At 39.3% G+C, this 23,941-nt stretch overlaps 1 protein-coding gene across 2 annotated transcripts in view; it reads left to right on the top strand.

Annotated features, from left to right (window-relative positions):
* The window catches only part of LRRN1 (leucine rich repeat neuronal 1), a 104,001-nt gene extending 80,291 nt beyond the window's left edge, over nucleotides 1-23,710 (top strand). For both annotated transcript variants that reach the window (XM_055079759.1, XM_007111809.3), the window contains exon 2: nucleotides 20,304-23,710. In XM_055079759.1, coding sequence (XP_054935734.1) covers nucleotides 20,586-22,736 — 2,151 coding nt within the window. In that variant the 5' untranslated portion in view covers nucleotides 20,304-20,585 and the 3' untranslated portion in view covers nucleotides 22,737-23,710. The remainder of the gene's footprint in view (nucleotides 1-20,303) is intronic.
* Nucleotides 23,711-23,941: the final 231 nt, after the last annotated feature.

Raw genomic sequence — 23,941 nt, 5'->3', positions numbered from 1 at the left:
TTACCTTAACCTTGTCCATGCCTTGTAAATGGTCCCTTTTTAAAAATTTTCTTTATTCACTCCCTTTTGAATGTACCTTCTGTTTTCTGCTAGGTCTCTGACAAGGATAATAAATTGAGAGAATACTTCTTAGTGAAGCATAAAAAGCCCTCCATGGCTAGGCACCGTCCTTCTTTTCTGTCTTGATTTCCATTCCTGTCTTAGAGACCTTGAATCTCATTCATAATGAAATAGTTCTGATTCCATGTACCTATTCCGCCTCTGCTACTTTGGTGCCTTGACACCAGCAGTGTGCTGGTAAATGTTTTAACAGTCAGCTCTCCAAAAAGATAAGCCTGATTCGTAGTGTTTGCCAATTTCTGTGGTATAAGTACACTCACCATGACCAATCGTAAGCTAACAACATGATGTCTCTAAACTTGGATGTGAAAAGAAATGCTCACAATTGGCTCAGGACACCACTGCTTTGCATACAACTTCACCTCCACTTAGGATGCCTGCTTCCCCCCACCCCGCAACAGTGCCTTACACAGAAGAACTGCCCAGTCAACTATTGTAATTCATTTCTGTTGTTCCTTTGAAGGGTACAATAACCTAACTGACAGCCACATGTCGATGGTAATACTTCTGAACCCAGAATTTTCTCATGAGTGCTAACATGGGTGCTTGTTAGATTTTGGAGACTTAAAAAAGTCCTGAAGCAAAAATCAGTTACCTGTCCATATTTTATCCCAAGTTGCTGAAGCTTACTGAAAAGTTGCTTAATTCTCCAAGAAGACAATTCTCATTTTCTGGTCTTGTGTTCAAATTATGTCTTCATTATCCTCATTTAAATATAACTTGAAGTAATAATAAAACAACATTAATATATTTCATCACAAGTATAACCAGTTGAACATTCCACAGTTTAAATAGTGTACTCTTAAACCTAAAACTCTACAGAAAGCTTTTAAGGTGTTTGTTAGTCCTAGATAGATAAGATTGCACTGCATTTTATTCTAAAGTGTACTTTATTATGAAATAACCTTTTTATTTAGTCAACCTTTCTAAGAGATAACTTTAATTTTGCTTCATTAAAAATATCATTCCTATATTTAAAGTTCAAAAAGTAACTACAATTTCCATTAGAAAACTAGGGAAAGTAATAAAGATGATCTTATAATAGCACTGGATTATTTTATATTTTAATGGTTATGATGGCAATACAGATATTTAACTGAAACTATTCTTTTTTTTTTTTTTTTTGCGGTACGCGGGCCTCTCACTGTTGTGGCCTCTCCCGTTGCGGAGCGCGGGCTCCGGACGCGCAGGCTCAGCGGCCACGGTTCACGGGCCCAGCCGCTCCGCGGCATGTGGGATCTTCCCGGACCGGGGCACGAACCCGTGTCCCCTGCATCGGCAGGCAGACTCTCAACCACTGCGCCACCAGGGAAGCCCTGAAACTATTCTTTTTACTTTTAATTTAATAAGACACATGAATTGAAGAGACTATAGAATGCATTATGATTTACAATGCCTGCTGGCATTTTAATGTTCTCAGCTGTTCCTTTGCACCATTGATTACACAACGCCTAAACTGGTGTAATTAAGGACCATCCCACTAATGTGCTCTGGTGGATTTATGGCATCCCGGTCATCCATGAGCTGAAGTACTTTGAGTATTGGACCATTAGTTTCAAATGCATACGAACATAGGTGAACACACTGGCATCAAAGAGAATCTACAATAAGAAACTATTTCAAATTCAGGGAGGTAGCTTTCGCCTGATTTTAATTTACTAAACCAATTTAAAAACCAGATTACTAAAATCCTAATTAACTGGAATTCTTTTCCTCTAGAGTCCACTTTTAGGAGAAAGTGGGAAATTGGAAGAAAATAAGTTAATAACCAAGGCTTTATATTTTTAAAAAATTTCCAATATGAGTTCATTATCAAGGCCTTGAAGAAAAAATGTTTTTTAAAAAAACAAAAATTTAACTACCATTATCAAAGGCAAGAAAGTGGGTATTAGAGATTGAAGCTAAAAGCTTTCTAGGAAACCTTTAAACTTGGAAATTCCCTGAGCCTAATCTTCTGGTTAACCAAGGTTTTACTTTACAAGTTAGTTTTATTCTGTGCACCTGGGAGAACGCTGCAGTGTATTCACGCTACTTACTGGAGGTCCCATAACATCACTGAGGCGGGGCTTCGCTGGTGGCGCAGTGGTTAAGAATCCGCCTGCCAATTCAGGGCACACGGGTTAGAGCCCTGGTCCGGGAAGATCCCACATGCCGCGGAGCAACTAAGCCCTTGCACCACAACTACTGAAGCCCGCATGCCTACAGCCTGTGCTCCGCAACAAGAGAAGCCACCGCAATGAGAAGCCCGCGCACCGCAACGAAGAGTAGCCCCCGCTTGCCGCAACTAGAGACAGCCCGCGCACGGCAACGAAGACCCAACACAGCCATAAATAAATAAGTAAATAAATTTATTTTTTAAAAAAAGATCACTGAGGCAAGTGGGTTCACAGAAAGGGTTCTCACTCAGAATGTAACATACTTGGGTTTAATATCAGCCCTTTCACCAATTAGCTGTGGGAATTCTGGCAAGTCACTTGATCACTAAGCCCTAAGGTCATTTATAAAATGAAAGTAATCACATCTACCACCATCTCGTGCTGTGAGAATGTAGGCAAAGCACTTCCCACGGTGCTGTCCCTCTTGCTCTATATCCTGCTCCCCATCCCTGGTCTTTGGCTATCTTAGCACTCTTCCTTAGAGAGCCACCGCAGCCCCCAAGCCTTCAAAGGGAAGGTTTGAACAGGCAGGCACACTTTTTGCTATATTTATCCTCTCCCAATGATGAAGAAAATCAGGTTCTTTGAGTCCTTATTAGAACAAAGTCATATAAAAATAGTTTAGAAAAAGAACTGAAACCAAGTTTATTTTAAGAGTTCAGGGACAGATGGCTTTATTTTGCTTCTTTAAAAAAGATGGCATTCTGTAGAAATACAATGTGCTTAAGGTCTATCAAATTGAAGGGCAAATACTGTCACGCCCCTGAACACTGCAGTCTTTAACCTTGAGTAGCAGGAACTTTTTACACTAAAGATATGTATACTTCTATATGTCGGTCTCCAAATTTTAAAGGAACATTTCAATGTGGAAGGGTTATGTTCTTGACATTTTCTCAGTCTGAGATTTAAACAGCACTTAGTCTTCTAATTGGCAAATTCTAAGCAGTCAGATTCTTTAGAGAAATATTGCTAGATGAGATCTAAAAGTATAGGCTCCCCTCTGAAGGACACTGGATGCTTTCATTTTTTAAATACAAATTTTGAGAAAATGTCAGTTAGGTAATAAAGATTACTACTGGATATAAAAAATATAACAAAAGATAGTCCAGAACTCTCTTTGAGCAAAGAAAAACGCAATAAATATTCTGAAATGGATGTAAAAATGTTTGCCATTTTTTTTGATGAGAAGTTATTTTCACTATTACAAAGTAAACTCTCATTCAGTCTGGGAGCAAAAGAAAATCTAATACAATCTAATGGAGTTGCTTGACTTAGTTGGCATCCAAAACTCTACAGCGTTTGTATTAGCAGCCTACATGTTGGCACTTTCAGTACCAACCATGATGAGTCTGTTTTTTTCATTGGTCTATCTGTAGTTTTGAATGTATAATCAAAAGCCATTGTAGCAACTGGCTCCTCATGGAACATTTATTAACATGGCATGGTGAAATCTATGTGTGCAGTGAAAATACTAAGCAATATACTGTGAAGTTCTTAAAAAGAAGTAATGAAACTTAGCCTTCTAGGCATGTTAAGGCTGCCGAACTAAAGATTTCGCGTTTATTTAACATTTAATCATGTCGGTAATTACAGAGCAATTATTTTATGTAGACATATTCCGGGAGGAGAGTTAAAATAATTTGTAAAAAGACTAAAATTAATTGATTTCATGGTAGTTTTTATATCACTGCACTTGCTGGTACTAAAAAGGAGCAATAAAAATAGCCCAGTTGTTGGTTCATGTTTTGTTCTGTTTAGCCTTCTGTCGGTTTCTCAATTCAATAATGTTAAATTGCTACCTTATGATTCCAGTTATGCAAATAGCTCATTTCTTACAAAGAAAGAAAGAAAAAAAGACTTTCTTGATCCTGCAAGTAATGAAAACAGAAAAAAAATTTTTTTTCCTGGTCCAGCTTCCGTTGCCTGTCTTAGAATCTGAGGTTTAAAAGGGGTTTGAAAGACTGTAGGTTCAAGAAGTCTGCAAACTGTAACTGGCATATGACTTTCAAAACAGTGGAGGAAAAATGATTTTGGCATAGAGCTGAGATAGCTCATGAGTAGGTATTAGTCTTGCTTGCTAAGTCCTAGAGAAGAAGCTCTAAAGATCATCGAGTTTACCACGACGTTTAAAATTAAGAATGGGTATCTCCCTATCCGTAAGATGTATAGGCAATGGTAGAAAACAACCTCTTTTCATGATCAGGGTATGTGTTGTAGGTATGCAGTGGGGAGAAAGGTGGTGAGGAGAGTGAGCACCTTAAATATTAAATAAAATAAGCATTCATGTAAAAATAATTAGGAAAGTAGTTAATACACATATAGCACTGTATTATTTTCAGGACTGCCATAATAAAGTACAAACAACTGGGTGACGTAAACAACAGAAATTCATTGTTTCACAGTTTGGGTGGCTAGAAGTCTGAAATCAAGGTATCAGGATATCAGCAGGGTCATGCTTCCTCTGAAACCTGCAAAGGGTCCCTTCCTTGCCCCTTCCTAGCATCTGGGGGTTTGCTGGCAAACTGGTGTTCCTTGTGTACTGGTGTAGCTGCGTAACTCCAGTCTCTGCCTTCATTGACACAGGGCATTCTCCTTGTGTGTCCCTGTATTCACATCATCTTCCCTCTTATAAGGACCCCAGTTATATTGGATTGGGGCCCACCCTGCGCCAGTATGACCCCATCCTAACTAATTCCATCTGCAACAACCCTATTTCCAAAAAAGGTCACTTTCTGAGGTCCCAGGGGTTAGGACTTCAACATATCTTTTTGAGGGAGGACAATTCATTTGAGCCTTTTAAACGACCCCATGAAGAAAGGAGGCTCACACTGCTCTCAAAGGAGGACTTGGAGTCTAGAAAAGTGACTCTCATGCATGACAGCTGGATTTTAATTCAATCTGTAGGCTCCAAATCCTGAGTTTACTCTCATCTTCTCAAGAGCTGCCTTATCAGCTGGCATGATTTCCCATCCCCTTTCTTCTAGCGGGAAATATAGAGATCATTTCCTGAGTTCTCAAAAACGATTTCCATCTTTCCTACCATAATATGAATCTGCCTTGCTGGTTTTTAGCATTACTTTTATCTCATGTCTTCTACTATTACCTTGCCCAAGGGTATGATCCCAAAATGACAAATGTTTTTGATGGGAGCCAACTAAAATGCTTAAAACACAAAACAGATAGGGGCATTAGCACCTAAAGGCCTATTCATTCCACAGCCGATTCTGAGCGCCCCCTAAACACTCAGCACTCTACCAGGCACTGTGTAGCAAACACCATCAAAAGTTCTTAATTTCTAAAAAGTTTCCTACACTCGGACTTGTCTTTAGGAAATAGACAAAGAATCATGGCATTTGCTACAGGGATAGACATTTTTTGTTTAGGTTAGTTTTTATGCAGGATGGTTTCTGACAACTATTTTCAAAGAGGGAGAACAATGGTGCACTCTGATACTTGGTTTGAAGGCAGGAGTCCAGACTTGTTTGCCTTATCCTGAGATTCTGGACAAAAGAATTCTTTCTTTATGACTTTCCTTCTGGAGTCAAATTATGAATCCTTTAAAGAGTGCATTGCCTTTCCTGTGTTTGCTTTTTGCACACCATCATCCATACACCTGTTTCAGGTGGACTTTGTTCTCCGGGGTGGCAGGCCCCATGAGTGGAAGACTGTTGAAAATGTGTTTTGTGACATATCTTGGTTGTTTCAGCCAACATTTATATACCACTCATAGGCCAGGCACTGTGGTACAGTGCCTACCAAGAGGAATAAAACACAACCTTGGACCTCAGTTATATATTAGCTTAGAGTTTGGGTCACCTCTAAAAACATCTGGTTGAGTGGGTAGAGGAAGGAAACAGAGTGGCTTAGAGCAAAGCCAAGTCAAGCGACACCTTTGCCGTTATCAGGCCCAGGCCAACGTGGCTGCCAGACCCTCTGAGCCTGTGAGTGGTGATAGGGCAGAGCCCAGCCAGGATAGCCTGAGGCTGGAGTATTAAACTTGGTCTGCTTTAGAGCCCCATGTGGAGCTTTATACACCCAAACCCTATCCCAGACCAACTTCATCAAAATCTCCATAAGGAATGAGAATCTGCATTCTTAAAAAGATCCCTGGGTAATAAACAGCTAAGTTTGTAGATCTAGGGCTCTGCTGCCCAGTATGGTAGCTGCTGGCCACATCTGGCTGTTTACATGTAGTTGAAATAAAAATTTTAAATTCCATTTCTCATTCATACCGGCTACATTTCCAGTACTCAGTAGCTTACTCAATACCCTATTGGGAAGTGCCGGTACAGGACACTTCTGTCATCAGAGGGTTGGACTGGAGAGCACTGATGGAGCTGTCACATGTTGGCAACTCTGATCTCTCCTTCCCAAGGATCCACATGTCTACTCATTCCTTCCTTCCTTTTGACATGTATCTTATTTTACAGTCACTTGTGTATTTGTCTTATTCTCTCTCCACAGGATTATAAATTCTTTAAGGGCAGGGTCTGGTCTTCCTGGCCCTGTGACACAGTAAACACCCAATGAGTATTTGTTTGATTTAATGAATCTAATTAAATTAGGCATCAGTTTATTAGACCTCTTTTGCATTTAGTCTGAATCCTGATTTCATCAGAGTCTGGAAAAAAAATCAGAGAGGCGGATTTTCATAAATCACAAGCATGAGGATGGATGGGGAGCAGATATGTGCTAAATTGCAAGCTTTTTCTTCTTCTTCTTCTTAATTTTAAAATAAAAGTGTGACTTTAAAAGCACAGGGTTTATATGAGCCCAAATGTAAAAGAGACCTAGTAGGACTGAACATTTGCAAGCTTAATATCATTGTCATATTTGGGCACCTGGAAAGCACATTTTAATTGATTCAATTATTTTATTTATTTATTGAGTGTCCACTATGTAGATGCCAGGCCCGTGTCACTTTGAACAAGACGGAAACAGGGTCTCTACCCCGTGAAACTCACTTTAGTCCTGGCAGATTAAAATATTGGCAAGGACCCCCCCCTGCTCAGACAGACTGGGATAGAAGAGGAGCATGATTTGGGCTCTGGCCTCAGGTGCCTGGATTCACAGACTCTCCACCACTCTACTGGCTCCAAGATCTTGGCCAGCTTATTTCATTTTTCTGAGTCTCCATTTCATCATCCATAAAAATAGAAAAATTAATGTTTCCTACCGCATAGGGTTGTGAGCATTAAATGCAATAATTTATGTAAAGTGCTTAGTGCAGTGCCTGTGGCATTGTAAGAGCTAACTGCTGTTAGCAAGTACTGACTGCTCTTATTATGACTACTCCTCAGCCAAAACGACTCCTCAACAAACATGAGATGTAAAAATGGGAAGTGTCTACAAGGCTAGAAGATACCTCATTATTTGGAAGAGATGCTTCCTATCTTTCTTGGGCTACAATTTAACTCCCTTTGCTTATTGTTTACATCTTTGCAGCCAGAGTAATTAAGATCGACACGTAAATGTGTTGGTAAATGCCCATCCCTTGCTCTATCTTTTGTTTCTGTGTTTGGCGAAGGATTTAACTCATTTGGAAATGGAAATGCTTGGGTTGTCATTCAACCTCTCTAAAGGCAGAGAGAGGTGTATGCACTTTTTTAGCATAGTGCTTGCAAAGGAGAATTCCTTAAAGGGTTTTACCATTAAACTGCATAATTGAAACCCTAAGTAACCAGCATGTAAAGATTTAATTAGCATTGTCTCATTAAAATAAATGCGTGACATAGTCTTAATTCCAAAAATGACATTGCCTTTGAAAATACATTTTGGAAATGAGCCGGGGAAAAGGAAGAATTGAACTTTGAAGGCAGTAATGTGATAGTTGGGGAGTTTGCAGGTTGAGCCTTTTCTGAGTCCTGCCCATTGTTTGGTCTGAGGGAGAAGGACACCTGCTTATATACCTGTATTTCATGTTAAAATAAAACAAAATAAAAATCGTGGTACCGGGCTTCCCTGGTGGCGTGGTGGTTAAGAATCCGCCTGCCAATGCAGGGGACATGGGTTCGAGCCCTGGTCCAGGAAGATCCCACATGCCACGGAGCAACTATACCTGTATTTCATGTTAAAATAAAACAAAATAAAAATCGTGGTACCGGGCTTCCCTGGTGGCGTGGTGGTTAAGAATCCGCCTGCCAATGCAGGGGACATGGGTTCGAGCCCTGGTCCAGGAAGATCCCACGTGCCACGGAGCAACTAAGCCCGTGCTCCACAACTACTGAGCCTGCGCTCTAGAGCCCACGAGCCACAACTACTGAGCCCACGTGCCACAACTACTGAAGCCCATGCGCCTAGAGCCCATGCTCTGCAACCAGAAGCCACCACAATGAGAAGCCCGTGCACCGCAGTGAAGAGTAGCCCCCACTTGCCGCAACCAGAGAAAAGCCCGCACACAGCAACAAAGACCCAACGCAGCCAAAAAAGTAAAATAAATAAAACTTAAAAAATAATTTTAAAAAAATGGTGGTGCCTACCAAATTCTTCTCTAAAGATTCATTGCAACCAAACTGCAGAACTACTCTTGTGCCTGTGTTCTAAAATCTTTCTAATATTCTAGAAATCTATTCTGTCCTTAACTGAGGGATAGAAGATGTCTCAGTGGTACACAAGATTTTTGGCAAAGAGATGATCCATCCCTAGATCTTCACTCTGATCTCTTGAGCTCCAGTCATTTGGGAGGAATCTGTATTGCCTTTAAGAGCTATAAATGCTCCCAGCCAGCCAATCTATACTTCTGATACTTCATGGACAGTCCCACTCCTGATTCAAAATCAAGGGTTCTTTGTGATGATCATGTGACATGTGGGAGGTGGTGTTTAGGGCATGGGCTTTGGAGCAAGGCTGTCTTAGTTTAAGTCCTTCTCCATCACTTTCTAGCTGTATGTCTTGAGCAGGTTACTTAATATCTCTATGCCTTGGTTTCTTCAGTGTGAAAAGGGACAATCATAGTTCCTACCTCCCAAGGATGTTATGAGGGAAAAATAAAGCACTAAATAAGGGTTGGGCTTGAGAGCGAGAGTGAGTGAGAGAGAGAGAGAGGGGGGTGGGGAGAGAGAGAGAGAGAGGGAGAGGGAGAGAGAGAGAGAAGCAAAAGAGGAAAAGAAAAGCTGTTCCAGATAATTTTCAGGAAACGTATTAATTTCCTTGTTGGAAGAGTAGATATTAAGTCGGTTTTCAGCACCTGACTCTAATTTTCTAAGTTGAGAACTCCAAAGGAAATGTATGATTATTGAGATTCTACTATGTACCAGGCACTGCTCAAGACATGCTGTCTCATTTAATCTTCACAACACCCATGTGAGGCAGATAAATGATGATCCCTTTCTAACAGGTGAGGAAACCAAGGCCCAGAGAGTTAGACTAATCTGTCCAAGGTGACATACGTGGTTCCAGGATATGGCCCTAGCTCTGTCTGCCTCTTTAGACCATTTCTTTTTTTAAAAAATTGCTAAACACAGTTTCTCTTAAAAAGCCAGGATCAAGTGTTTTTCGCAGGCATAAGAAGTGCTGCTTACATGGGTGCTATTAAGAGTAGAAACTCAGAAAAAGAGTCCTAAGACATCATCTAGACTTGCCCAACCTCACCACTTACAGGTAGGAAAGATGGCCAGCATGATCTGAGTCGGAGGAAAAACCAGAGCTAAGGACTCGGGTCACCTAACTCTTGATCTAATACTCCAATCTCTGCACCACTCTGATTTTCGAACTACCTCCAAACCAGGTCAGATTCAGGACTAGACAGTATTAGGGCATGAGCCTTATATCCTTGACTCAGTCTTATTTGAGATCTTGGACAAGCGACTTGACCTCTCTGAAAAATAGGGACGATCACACTTTATACCATATACATGTAAGTCACTCACTATAGTGGTTAGTACATAGTAAGTCTTCTATTAAAGTAAGTCTATTAATAAAGTTAGCTAATTCATATTATTATTATTCATGAGGCATCTCCTGTCTTGAATGCTCACTTTCCAACTCCTACTCATGTTTCACATCCACTTTACACTTCTTACATTTGCATATCTATGCCCTTATAGAGTTTGCAACACACAATCCATCAAATTAACAGAAGTTCAATTTATGTATTTTACAAATTAAAGTTATAGAACAAATCAACCATTATAATCAATTCACTGCCATGTTTTAAAAAAAATCAATGAACATTGTTTAGATGACCTGACTTAATTTTTTGTAATAAGTTGGCCATCAGCATGATTGATTGAGCTGTGCACCCTCTCTGATCTACCTAAGCAAAGGTCAAGACAGAGGTTACTAAAGCCACAGCACTCTTCCTAAATTGAATGTTTTCCTATGCGTCTAATGGTAACTGATTAATGGAGTGCTAGAGGCCAACATTCTTCAGAGAGTTTTGGACCCTGCCCATTTAGACCCTGCCGGAATATGAATTTCAACTAATCCCAGACTAAGTGAAGCAGTGCAGGGTTCTGTAAAGGACCCTGTTTTTGGAGAGTAGGAATGCAGTCAAGCTTGCCCTCCAAATATGTGATCTCACCTCTCTGAGGTGTCCTCTGTGAAGTGAGAGGCTTTTTTAGATGTGCCAGGTGATCTCTAAGGCCTTATCCAACTTTCACAGTTTGTGTTCCTCATTTCAAAGGGAGGCTAGCCTGCTTGCCTTTGATCAGTTGAAGCCAAATCAGAATCTGAAGTAGATGTTCTTCCCCAGGGCTCTTCCACAAGCACCTTCCTGATCATGCCAAGCCAGCTACTTCGATTTGGATTCATGCCAGGTGGCTCTGGGCTTTTGGCTTTCGTTTTTCTTTTGCCTTTTTAAAATTTTCTTTTGTACTTCTTCAGTTCATGCAGTCCTAGCCTGCCCTGTTTACCATTCCTGGCCAACCCTCCTACAACAGCTAACGTGCTGTCCATGCCCAGTTCCTCTCAGGAGCCTGATGAATTGTGGCTCCAGCTTATACCCTCAGCTTGGAGACCAGCTGCGCCTTTGAGCTTTTCCCAGAGGTGTTGGCTGATGCCGCACCTGCGGTGTGATGGATTTGCCCCAGCCCAAAAGAGGAAGGAAAATGAGGGGGAATCAAAAGATCATTTGTGTCCATCCTCTGCTTTACACACTAGTGCATTTGTACCGCCTAAGTGTGCCAGAGAATTTTTGAGTCTTTGTTGATTAAGAATAACAAATACAAGAAGAAAATAAAATTAGGGAAAGGACAACCAAATTTTTCTCTGGGAACCAGAAAAACCAACACAGAATTTTAAAATGGTCAGAGCAGGAAATGCTGAATCGGGGATCAAGACATTTGTGTTTTATTTTGTTCCTCTGCCAATTAACTGGGTCATCCTGGATCACCTAGGGTAGCTCTAAGGTTCTGCCTGCCTTTAAAAGTAGGTCTTCTGGGGCCTCCCTGGTGGCGCAGTGGTTGAGAATCTGCCTGCTAATGCAGGGGACACGGGTTTGAGCCCTGGTCTGGGAGGATCCCACATGCCACGGAACAACTAGGCCCGTGAGTCACAACTACTGAGCCTGCGCGTCTGGAGCCTGTGCTCTGCAACTAGAGAGGCCACGATAGTGAGAGGCCCGCGCACCGCGATGAAGAGTGACCCCCGTTTGCCACAACTAGAGAAAGCCCTGGCACAGAAACGAAGACCCAACACAGCAAAAAAATAATAAATTAAAAAAAAAAAAAGTAGGTCTTCCAAAAGAAAAGGAGTGTAAGATAAATTTTTGTAGATGTAATGGTATTTTAAAAAGCACTAAACAGGTTTTCTTCAGAGCAGAGAGTCACACCGTAATATACTGTTTCTAATTATAGGTTTTCACATATGGAGTATTTGCCAATAAGATTTGAAAATTGATATCTAATTATCAGATATTCCCATTAGCTCAGCATTATTGGTGATAATGGTTATTTATGGTGATATTTAAATAATTCAGAGGTGTCAGACTGGCCACATGCCATAACAGGCCTCAAAAAGCAGATTTTTTTTTTTTTTTTACCTTGTACAGTTATAAACATCCATGGATGCCTCTTGGAGTGCATGCACTCTCCAGCTTTTTACATGACCACTACTTCTTTCTGTGTTCTACTCAACTGACTTGACCTACCTGGCCCCTGAAGGCACTGCAGTTCGAGATCGTTGGCATAATCAAACACCGTGCCGCTACAACAATTTAAGAACCAAAAAAGGGAAACAAGGGAAAGAAAGGGGGGAAAGAAGAGAGGGAGGTAAGAGGAACAAGGGAAGGCAGGAGGAAGGATTACCTCTCTGAAAATGGTTGGAAGTATAGTTTTCATGACATGGGAGAATGGGCTAAGATGACTTCCCGAGGTTCATGTTGGACTAGGAAGCTGTGACTGTCTCTCCTCTCAACCCACTTACTGTAAGACAAATAAAATAGGACACAAAGTCACGGGACTTGCTCAAGGTCACCTAGAAAGTTTGTGGTGAAGCCAAAACTAAGAATCCTTTCCCTGGCGTCCTCATCCTGCTGCTCGGCCCACTCACACAGTGCTGCACTGTTTGCTGATCAATAATGCGGGCTCTCAGGAACAGTTCCTTATGCAAAAGAGCCTCAGCAAGCTCCATTATGTCCTTGCGAGGGGATGCACTTCAGTGTTTTCTTCATGCATTATGGAGACGACTACAGCTCCTCCTCCCATACGCACCCTCCATCAGCGATCCCTAACACACACTACAGGGTGCTTCACTTTGGATAATGTGTGAACAAGGAACTTAATTTTGGAAAATGGAGCAAAAAATCTAAAAGTCAGAAAGGGTCAGGGGCCAAACGAAAGTCCAAGAAACTAGTGTCTTTAAAAACAAAGTCCATGCAGATTCAGCATTCAGAATGCATTTGCAAGACCTTCTTTCCTGCTCAAGGGAAATAAAATATATCCTCCATAAAGAAATCTCTGTAATCTCTCTCTCTCTCTCTCTCTCTCTGGCTCTACCTACACTAGTCATCTACATTGTTAGAAGGTCTCCAGCCAGGCCCTTTTCAGGACTTGCAGTTGCTAATACCACAAAGGGCACCCTCTACTGATTTCCACTACGCTTTCATCCTCAGTGCCCATAAAGAGACTCAGATTCAATATGAGACATCAAACCTGTAAATAATAATAGCTAACATCTGTTGAGTACGTGCTATGTGCCAGGCCCTCGACCAAAAGCTCTGTGTTTAACATCTCATTCTACTTCTCTTAACCACCCTTGGCAAAGAAGGTTTTATGATATCCATTTTCTAAAAAGAGGGAAATAGACTTAGAAAGCTTCAATAACTTGCCCAGGGTCACAGAGCTGAATTTGAAACCAGGTATGTCTCTCCAGAAGCCACACTCTTAACTCTATGCTAAATTCCTGTTTCAAAAAGCTTAACAACCTTGTGAGACTAACAATCAGCCACTTGCACCTTCAGTAGAAGTCAAGGTGGCCTTCAGACCCGGGGGGATTCCCTCTGGGAGGTCAATCCATCAGTAAAGTCTGGCTGTACCTTAGCCCCCCACGCAAGCCCCCAGCCACACCAGGAGGTTGGATACAGGGAGAATTTGTATTGAGACAAACATTGCTTATAACCAGAGGAAAGCTTACTGGAACAAAAATCCCATTTCTCCATTATTCAAGCCATTCCCAAAAGAAGACATGCAAATCTGAATGTGGCATTAGCCCTGGATCTTTTGGGGACCGACAGAGCTAAAAGACTGATTTTTCTGAACATTATGTATATGGTGTGAATTTGGCCACCAAAGAAACTTTGCATAAAAGCACATGTCCTATGAAGGCATTTTCTTCACATTTTAGGAGATCAAACTTTTAATTCCTCATTGCTGTGACTAATAATGTCTCTGAGATGATGTTAATTTCCATGTGGGGAGTTTGTGTTTCATAATTTGCTTGCCTGCATCAGATTTTAATTTAGCCCCAGTGTGGTATTTGGTCTCTGGATTTCTAACACTATTAATTCCAATAATACTGATTGAAAATATAATGGAAATGGTAAACAATAATAGTTTAGAAATAATTAGAAAAAATAATTATTTTTTTAAATAAAAAAATATATAAAATTTAAATAATTATGCCCAAGAGTCTTAAAGAGATTTGCTTATTCATTACCTCCCAAAAGCCCTGCAGGGTGAGAATGAAATTTAACGGTGAACTTGATGAGGTTCCAGAGATTCAGACAAGGATTTGAGGTCTCAGTCTGTGCTGGACTCTTCCCCAGATTCTGGGCTGAATACTTTCACATAGAGTATTTTATTTAGTGTTCATAGTTTTCATATATGAAGTATGTATAATTAGCCTTATTTTAAGCCACAGAAACTGAGACACAAAGAATGTATGTAGTTCATACAAGGTAACATGTCTAGTGAGTAAGTGAAGAAGTTGGACCCTGAGTCCAGATCGCCTGATTCCCCCAGGACAGAGTTCTTTCTATAAGTTGAGCGCTATTTGGATTTAGTATACCTAGAATTCACATAACTGTCATGTTACTATGATTGCTTATTTCTTTCGCTCAACTCCCTAAGAACTTAATGAATGAGGAGCCTAGCCCAAATTCCTATCAACTATTGTGATTTTGTTAAACTAACATCCCATCTGACATGATTCCATGGGAGAAGTGGGGGTCAGTGCCAACTTCATGGATGGTGATGACCATGCAGTCCATTTCCTTTGAAATTTTATATTCAGAGCAGAGTGTTCCAAACATAAATTGTTAGAAAAAGAAGCATCAAATTTAATTATATAGTTGTTTGTGGACCTCTTTGAAAGGCATCCCTTGCCAATTCTGGGCCTTTAAAGCCATGGTTTCTTATTTAAGGGATTTTTCCTTTAAACTGTCAGACTTGTTTGTGGAAGACATTTTCTTCTCACATTTGACTAACTTAGTTCAGTCAGCCCTAGAGCAAAGCAATTTTACTTTTAAAAAGATCTATGCCAGCGATTTTTTATTTGTTGCAGAATTTAAGATCTTAATTTGTATGTGGGTGATAAAAGTTGGCCTGTATTATAATCAATTTACTTCATTATAATGAAAAGCCCTAACATTAAATCTACCATCTTCCATTTTTAAGTGTATAGTTAAGTAGTGTTAAAATATATTCACATTGTTGTACAACAGATCTCTCAAACTTTTTCATCTTGCAAAACTGATACTCTACCCGTTAAAATCTAATCCTCTCTTTTCCCTCCCTACAATCCTTAGCAACCACCTCTCTACTTTCTCTTTCTATGATTTTGACTATTTTAAATAATTCATATGAGTGGAATCATACAGTGTTTTGTCTTTTTGTGACCGGCTTATTTCATCTAGTGTAATGTCCTCAGGGTTCATCCATATTGTAGATATGACAGGGTTTCCTTCTTTTTTAAAGCTGCATAATATCCCACTTTATATATATGCCATGTTTTCTTTTTCCATTCACCCATCTGTGGACATCTGGGTTGCTTCCACCTCTTGCCATTGTGAATGATACTGCAATTTACGTTGGTGTGCACATATTTCTTTGAGATCCTGCTTTGAATTCTTTTGAATACATACCCAGAAGTGGGATTATTGGATCATATGGTAATTCTATTTCTAATTTTTTGAGGAACCCTCCATACTGTTTTCCATAATGGCTGCACCATTTTACATTCCAACCAGTAGTCTATGCACAAGAGTTTTAATTGCTTCACATCCTCACCAAAAGTTTGTTATTTTCCGTTCTTTTGACAATAGCTATCCTCTTGGGGCCCAACTTCATTCTTTTGCCGTGGATATCCAACAGCATTTGTTGAACAGACTATCCTTTCCTCATTGTGTAGTCTTGGCACGCTTGTCAAAGATCATCTAATCATATATGGAAGAGTTTATTTCTGGGCTCTCTGTTCCATTGGTCTATACGTCTATCTTTGGTTATTATTACTGGTAGTATGTTTTCTGGGTGTTTTTTAAAGATTTTTTTGATGTGGACCATTTTTAAAGTCTTTATTGAATTTGTTATAATATTGTTTCTGTTCCATGTTTTGGTTTTTTGGCCATGAGGCATATGGGATCTTAGCTCCCGAACCAGGCATCAAACCCGTACCCCCTGCATTGGAAGGCGAAGTCTCAACCACTGGACCACCAGGGAAGTGTCCCACTTGTAGTATGTTTTGAAATCAGGAAGTGTGAGGTGAGGCCTCCATCTGTGTGCTTTGTTTTCAAGACTGTTTTGCTTTTTCAGGGTTCCTTGAGATTCTATATGCATTTTAAGATTTTTTTCTATTTCTGCAAATATTGCCATTGAGATTTTGATAGGGATTGAATTGAGTCTGTAGATTATTTGGGGTAGATAGACATTTTAACAATATTAAGTCTTCTAATCCATGAACATGGAATGTCTTTCCATTTATTTGTATCTTCTTTTATTTCTTTTAGCAATGTTTTGTAGCTTTCAGTGTACAGGTCTTTCACCTCCTTGGTTGAGTTTATTCCTAAGTGTTTTATCCTTCTTGATGCTATTGTAGGTGGGATTCTTTCCTTAATTTCATTTTTAGATGGTTCATTGTTAACGTACTGAAACACAATTGATTTTGTGTTCTGAAACTTTCCTTAAGTTGTTCATTAGTTTTAACAGTTTGGAGTTTTTTTTGCATGGCATCTTTAGGGCTTTCTACATACACGATCATATCATCTGCAAACAAGGACAGTTTTACATCTTCCTTTCCAATTTGGATATATTTTATTTCTTTCCCTTATCTAACTGCTCTGCCTAGGAGTTCTAACATTAAGTTAAACAGGAGAGGCTAGAGTAGCAATCCTTGCATTGTTCCTGATTTTAGAGGAAAAACTTATACTCTTTCACCAATGAGTCTGATTTTGACTGTGGCCTTTTCATATAGGGCTTTTATTATGTTGAGGCAGTTTTCTTTTATTCTTAGTTTGTTGAGTGTTTTTATCATGAAAGGGTGCTGAATTTTGTCAAATGCTTTTTCTGCATCAACTGAGATGATCATGTGGGTTTTGTCATTCGTTCTGTTAATATGGTGTCTTACAATGATTGATTTTCATATATTGAATCATCTTTACATTCGAGGTATGAATCCAACTTAGTTGTGGTATATAATCATTTTAAAGTGTCATTGAATTCAGTTTGCTAGTATTTTGTTCAGGAATTTTGCATCAGTATTCATCAGATATTGGTCTGTAGTTTTCTTCTCTTGTTGCGATAATGGATTTAGTTTTAAACACTGTTAGTGAATAGCTCCTGAGATATAACCTAAGTTTTAAACGTATAAAATGGTATAGGGACTCTGAAGCTTTGTTCTTTATATAATTTCATGTTCAAAAGTAAGTCTGGTAAAAAATGCTAAAGAGAATTTACAATGTTATACAAATAGAAACATCTTAAACACCTCCTTTTGTGTTAAGGAAGTTTCATTCTCTACTCCCAAAGGAGCCAAATGCAGGTTTGAGAAAGGAAAATGTCTTCACTCTGTGTTTGATATGACAGCTGACATTCTGAGCTTGTGTGGTTTGTTTGTGTGTTTAAAGAGGTGTGTATGTGTGTCAAAGAGAATTTTGAATATTTCAATATAATAACTTCAAGTCATATAACTTAAACTAAAATGGAGGCATTACTCATGACAATATTCAAAGTATAGCCCCATAAAAGATATTTTTTCATGGTAACAGATTGCTTTGGGAGTCTCACATGGCTTATTAATACATATTTTACTTCCTGCTGTTTTCTTCAGTTCAGTCAAAACAGAAAAATTAGTTGAAATTCCGTCTCAGTTATGAAAGGTAGATTTTATTCTCCTGGATTTCTATTTTGAATTACAATTAAGGAATAACCTGTGGCAGAAATGTTCTTAACTGAACATTTATCGTGACTACTGTCCCTGTTTTAGGATTACTCTAAATGGAAACAAAAGAGTGGAATAAACTTGTGGAGTTAATAATATTTGGAAAATGCTATTCTCTGAGGTATGTTTTTATTTTATGGAATTTCTTGATAAAAGTCAAAATCAGATAGTGTTAAATACTGAAAAGTTTTGCATGTCCATGATATATGGTAAACTATCCAGATCAGGGGGGAGGAGAATGTCAGTGTGTTTCTCCCCACAGAGAATAGCAAGGATCCAGCATTATGCAACACATACACTTCCTTCTCCCACTTCTGATTTGCCAGATCTGGACTGGATGGTTTTTTAAAACTCCATCTTGTTAGCTGGTAACTTGGTTTGTGTATTTTGTAAAACAAACCAAAAAATGTAGAATTTTTCATTCTTTCTACTAAACTATAACAAATACAGAACTTTAGGACTGGCTGTTTGTAGTATTATATACCTCTTGGTCCATCACAAGGATAACTGTGTTTTGCAAAGTATGAAGGTAGTAATAGTAGCAAATGTGAATTGAGAGCTTGCTGTGTGTTGAACACTAGGGCTTCAAATACATTATATGCTCTATTTTATTGAATCCTTACAGTAATCTTATGAAGATAAAGAAAACACTAGTCACTTAAGTTCCTTCAGTACTCAAAGCTGAAGTGCATTATAACAAGACAAGTGTAAGGAAATACATATCTCTACTTTCCATATCTTAGCAAGTGACTAGAGTAGTCTTGGGAAAGCAAGACAGACACTGAATCCATAATGGCTTTTTACACCTGATTGGAATCCAGAAAACTAGCAGCATGAGCTACTATATGATATTTACAAGCAGGTGAGCAGTACATATTTGACCTCAGAAGACCTTATCAAAGTCAACAGATGATAGCTAAATAAAATCAAGTATCTCCAGCTTTCCTTCTTTTACTTATCCTCCAATAACCACGACATAGCTAAAATTAAATAGATGAGAGATATAAGAAGATGATAATAAATACAATTAACCTTTATAAGAATTTAATATCTGCCAGGCACTACACTAAGAGCTTTACATAGATTCCTTTAATTCTCTCAGTAATCCTGTAAGAGAGATACTTTTATGACCAACCCTATTTTATGGTTGAAGGAGCTGAGGCTTTAAAAGGTTAAATAACATATTCATGGTGTATAGCCATGACTATTAAGTGGCCATGACATTCCCATGAGACTGATGAAATCATGAATGTGAGATTATATATATATACATGTATAAGTGTATTTGTTTTTTTTGTTTGTTTGTTTGTTTTTTTGTTTTGTGGTACGCGGGCCTCTCACTGCTGTGGCCTCTCCCGTTGCGGAGCACAGGCTCCGGACGCGCAGGCTCAGCGGCCACGGCTCACGGGCCCAGCCGCTCCGCGGCATGTGGAATCCTCCCGGACCGGGGCACGAACCCGTGTCCCCTGCATCGGCAGGCGGACTCTCAACCACTGCGCCACCAGGGAAGCCCAGTGTATTTGTATTTTTAATGAAGACCAGTAGTGTGGTGGAATAGAGTCCTTTTACAATTTTATTCAGTCAAGATCAGACGTGGCTATGAGAATACAAGAAAAACTGATATTTTTCTTTTGTAGTTCTGTTAGATTAATTTTTTGCATAAGAATAATTAATCTAGACCAGGTTTGGCTGAATATTTCTATAGAATGTACCATTTGGAAAAGAAAGAATTCCTAAAAACAAATGAAGTATTAATTAAAATATAAATAACTAAAAATGCACTTTGAATCTTTAATAAACTGGCTTTCATGTTTTGCTTTCATGAGGAATTACCTTTTGATTTTTTTGGAGCCATGACTATATGTAGTTTCTAAGTCACCTTTGTTTTAAGAAATGACATCAGTGGGCTTTTCTAAGTGTTTCTATTATGTGTGTGTGTGTGTGTGAATGGGTGTGTATGTGCAAATTGTGTTTAATGTTTTTACCCAGTAATACAAGCAGTCCCAATTTAATTGTAAATGTGAAGGAACACTAAAACTAGTTTACTAAGTGTAATAATATATTAAAAGTATTCTACAGTTTAAAAGCTTTAGTTACTTTGAACAGTGTTATTAGATTTATAAGTGATTATGCCTTTTTAGTAGACAAAAGATAAAGCTATAATGTATTAGAAAGTATATGGAATAAACATAATATTTGTCCTAATCTGATTTTCAGGCACATCTCCAGACTTTGATTTGGCTGAAATAACTTATGCCACAGAGCTGTGCGCAGGCCTGGAATTGAGAGACACAGGTAAAAGACTCCAAACAGTTTCCTGCCTTTCAAAAACTCCAGGAAACCATCCCTTCAGACTCCGGAATTCTACACATCTCAACAGAGACTTTGCTTGAATGTTTACATTTTCTGCTTGCTGTCCTTCATAGCACTAGATAGTGTTCACCTTTTGTTAAAACTTCACAATTATCAGGAGTTGAGCTTTTTGCTCGGCAAGCCAGCATGGCGAGGATGAGCTTTGCTTTAGCAGCTTGCCGAATGGTGCTGAGCTTGCTAATGACTTCATTAACTGGGTCCTGCCTACAAAATAGTGAGTGTCCGCAGCTCTGTGTATGTGAAATTAGGCCCTGGTTTACACCGCAGTCAACATACAGAGAAGCCACCACCGTTGACTGCAATGATCTCCGCTTGACAAGGATCCCCAGCAACCTTTCTAGTGACACTCAAGTGCTTCTCCTCCAGAGCAATAACATCGCCAAGACCGCGGATGAGCTTCAGCAGCTTTTCAACCTGACTGAGCTAGATTTCTCCCAAAACAACTTTACAAATATTAAGGAGGTAGGGCTGGCAAACCTGACCCAGCTCACTACTCTGCATTTGGAGGAAAATCAGATTACGGAAATGAATGATTATTGTCTGCAAGATCTCAGCAACCTTCAAGAACTCTACATCAACCATAACCAGATTAGCACTATTTCTGCTAACGCTTTTTCAGGCTTAAAGAATCTTTTAAGGCTCCACCTAAACTCCAACAGATTGAAAGTGATTGACAGCCGCTGGTTTGATTCAACACCCAACCTGGAAATTCTCATGATTGGGGAAAACCCTGTGATTGGAATTCTGGATATGAACTTCAAACCCCTCTCAAATTTGAGAAGCTTAGTTTTGGCAGGAATGTATCTCACTGATATTCCTGGAAATGCCTTGGTGGGCTTGGATAGCCTAGAGAGCCTGTCGTTTTATGATAACAAACTGCTCAAAGTCCCTCAACTTGCTCTGCAAAAAGTTCCAAATTTGAAATTCTTAGACCTCAACAAAAACCCCATCCACAAAATCCAGGAAGGGGACTTCAAAAATATGCTCCGGTTAAAAGAACTGGGAATCAACAATATGGGGGAACTTGTCTCTGTGGACCGCTACGCCCTGGATAACCTGCCTGAACTCACAAAGTTAGAAGCCACCAATAACCCCAAATTATCTTACATCCACCGCTTGGCTTTTCGAAGTGTCCCTGCCCTAGAAAGCTTGATGTTGAACAACAATGCCTTGAATGCCGTTTACCAGAAGACAGTAGAATCCCTTCCTAATCTGCGTGAGATCAGTATCCACAGCAATCCCCTGAGGTGTGACTGTGTCATCCACTGGATTAATTCCAACAAGACAAACATCCGCTTCATGGAGCCCTTATCCATGTTCTGTGCCATGCCGCCTGAATATAGAGGGCAGCAGGTGAAGGAAGTTTTAATTCAGGATTCAGGTGAACAGTGCCTCCCAATGATATCTCATGACACATTCCCAAATCATTTAAACATGGATACTGGCACAACAGTTTTCCTAGACTGTCGGGCCATGGCCGAGCCAGAACCTGAAATTTACTGGGTCACTCCCCTTGGAAATAAGATAACTGTGGAAATGCTTTCAGATAAATACAAACTAAGTAGTGAAGGTACATTGGAAATATCTAACATACAAACTGAAGACTCAGGAAGATACACCTGTGTTGCCCAGAATGTTGAAGGGGCAGACACTCGAGTGGTGACAATTAAGGTTAATGGAACCCTTCTGGATGGTACCCAGCTGCTGAAAATATATGTCAAGCAGACGGAATCTCATTCCATTTTAGTGTCCTGGAAAGTTAATTCCAATGTCATGACGTCAAACTTAAAGTGGTCATCTGCCACCATGAAGATTGACAATCCCCACATAACATATACGGCCAGGGTCCCGGTAGATGTTCACGAATACAACCTAACACACCTGCAGCCTTCCACAGATTACGAAGTGTGTCTCACAGTGTCCAGTATTCATCAGCAGACTCAAAAGTCATGTGTTAATGTCACAACCAAAAATGCCGCCTTCGCGCTGGACATTTCTGATCAAGAAACCAGTACAGCCCTTGCTGCAGTTATGGGGTCCATGTTTGCCGTCATTAGCCTTGCATCCATTGCTGTGTACATTGCCAAAAGGTTTAAGAGGAAAAACTACCACCATTCGTTAAAAAAGTATATGCAAAAAACCTCTTCAATCCCACTAAATGAGCTGTACCCACCACTCATTAACCTCTGGGAAGGCGACAGCGAGAAAGACAAAGATGGTACTGCAGACACCAAGCCAACCCAAGTTGACACATCCAGAAGCTATTACATGTGGTAACTCAGTGGATATTTCGCTTCTGGTAGTAAGGAGCACAAAGACGTTTTTGCTTTATTCTGCAAAAGTAACAAGTTGAAGACTTTTGTATTTTTGACTTTGCTAGTTTGTGGCAGAGTGGAGAGGATGGGTGGATATTTCAAGTTTTTTTAGTATAGCGTATCGCAAGGGTTTGACACAGCTGGCAGCGTCTCTAGGCTTCCAGTTTGTGTTTGGGTTTTATTCTCATTATTATGATTATGATTATGATTTTGTTTTAGTTGTTGTGCTAAACTCAATAATGCTGTTCTAACTAAATGCTAAATAAAATGATTAATGACAGATTGGGGTTCCCCTGTGCTTTTACCAGTAGCCATGACCCCTTCTTCTGAAGCCATGAGCAGACAGTACCATGTCCTCCAAAAAGCTAACACACAGTTGTGAAGCAGCATTGAACTTTTTGTAGCAATTTGGTCTACAGACTTGTAACTGGAGAAGCTAAGGCTAGACTTGTTACCTTTGCTGAATGATGTTAGTTGACTGTACTGTACTGTAATGTTGTATCAACTGAATTGAATGTTTGCTTTTGAACAACGACTTTTCTTTTCTTTTTTTTTGGTAATAGTTAAAAGGCTTAGAACAAGCTAACAGGCAATAGAAATATGTATATCAGATTTTTTAATGTAACTAACTACATGTTAATTGTTACCTTGTTCTTTTTATCTTTAGTAGACACTTTTAAAAGACAATAATTTTGTTGTGTTTAACTCACCAACATGTGGTGTATAATGAAGACAGAACTATATAATAAATTAGTTTTGTTCTGATTTTTTTAGAACACTTGCAATAATGTATCATTTATAGTTCTTGCTAGTTGCAGTGGTGATATTTTTCACATTCCCAAAAACAACCACCAAAATAAATTACCTGTATAGCATGTTGCTTTTTAAAACTAGGCCCTAAAAAGTTTTGAATTCTTTTTCTAAGGGAAGAAATAAATATTTTAATGAAGATATTTTAATGAATAGGATTTCTATATTTTAAATATTACTGACCAGACCTAATGCAAGGAAAAGTTCATTTGAAGAAAAAAGGTATATTACTGTATCCCGTGTATAGCTAAACGTGGTAAAAAGAGATATATACATTGGATAGGTCACATTCCTTTTCTGTAAGGGTCTTGTTAAAATTTGATTTTTTTTTTTTTAGTAGTATCATATTCCCCATCA

The sequence above is a fragment of the Physeter macrocephalus genome, chromosome 18 (assembly GCF_002837175.3).
Source record: "Physeter macrocephalus isolate SW-GA chromosome 18, ASM283717v5, whole genome shotgun sequence".
NCBI classification, from domain to species: domain Eukaryota; kingdom Metazoa; phylum Chordata; class Mammalia; order Artiodactyla; family Physeteridae; genus Physeter; species Physeter macrocephalus.
The sequence above is the reverse complement of the archived record's forward strand: the minus strand, read 5'-3'. Positions and strand labels throughout refer to the sequence as shown.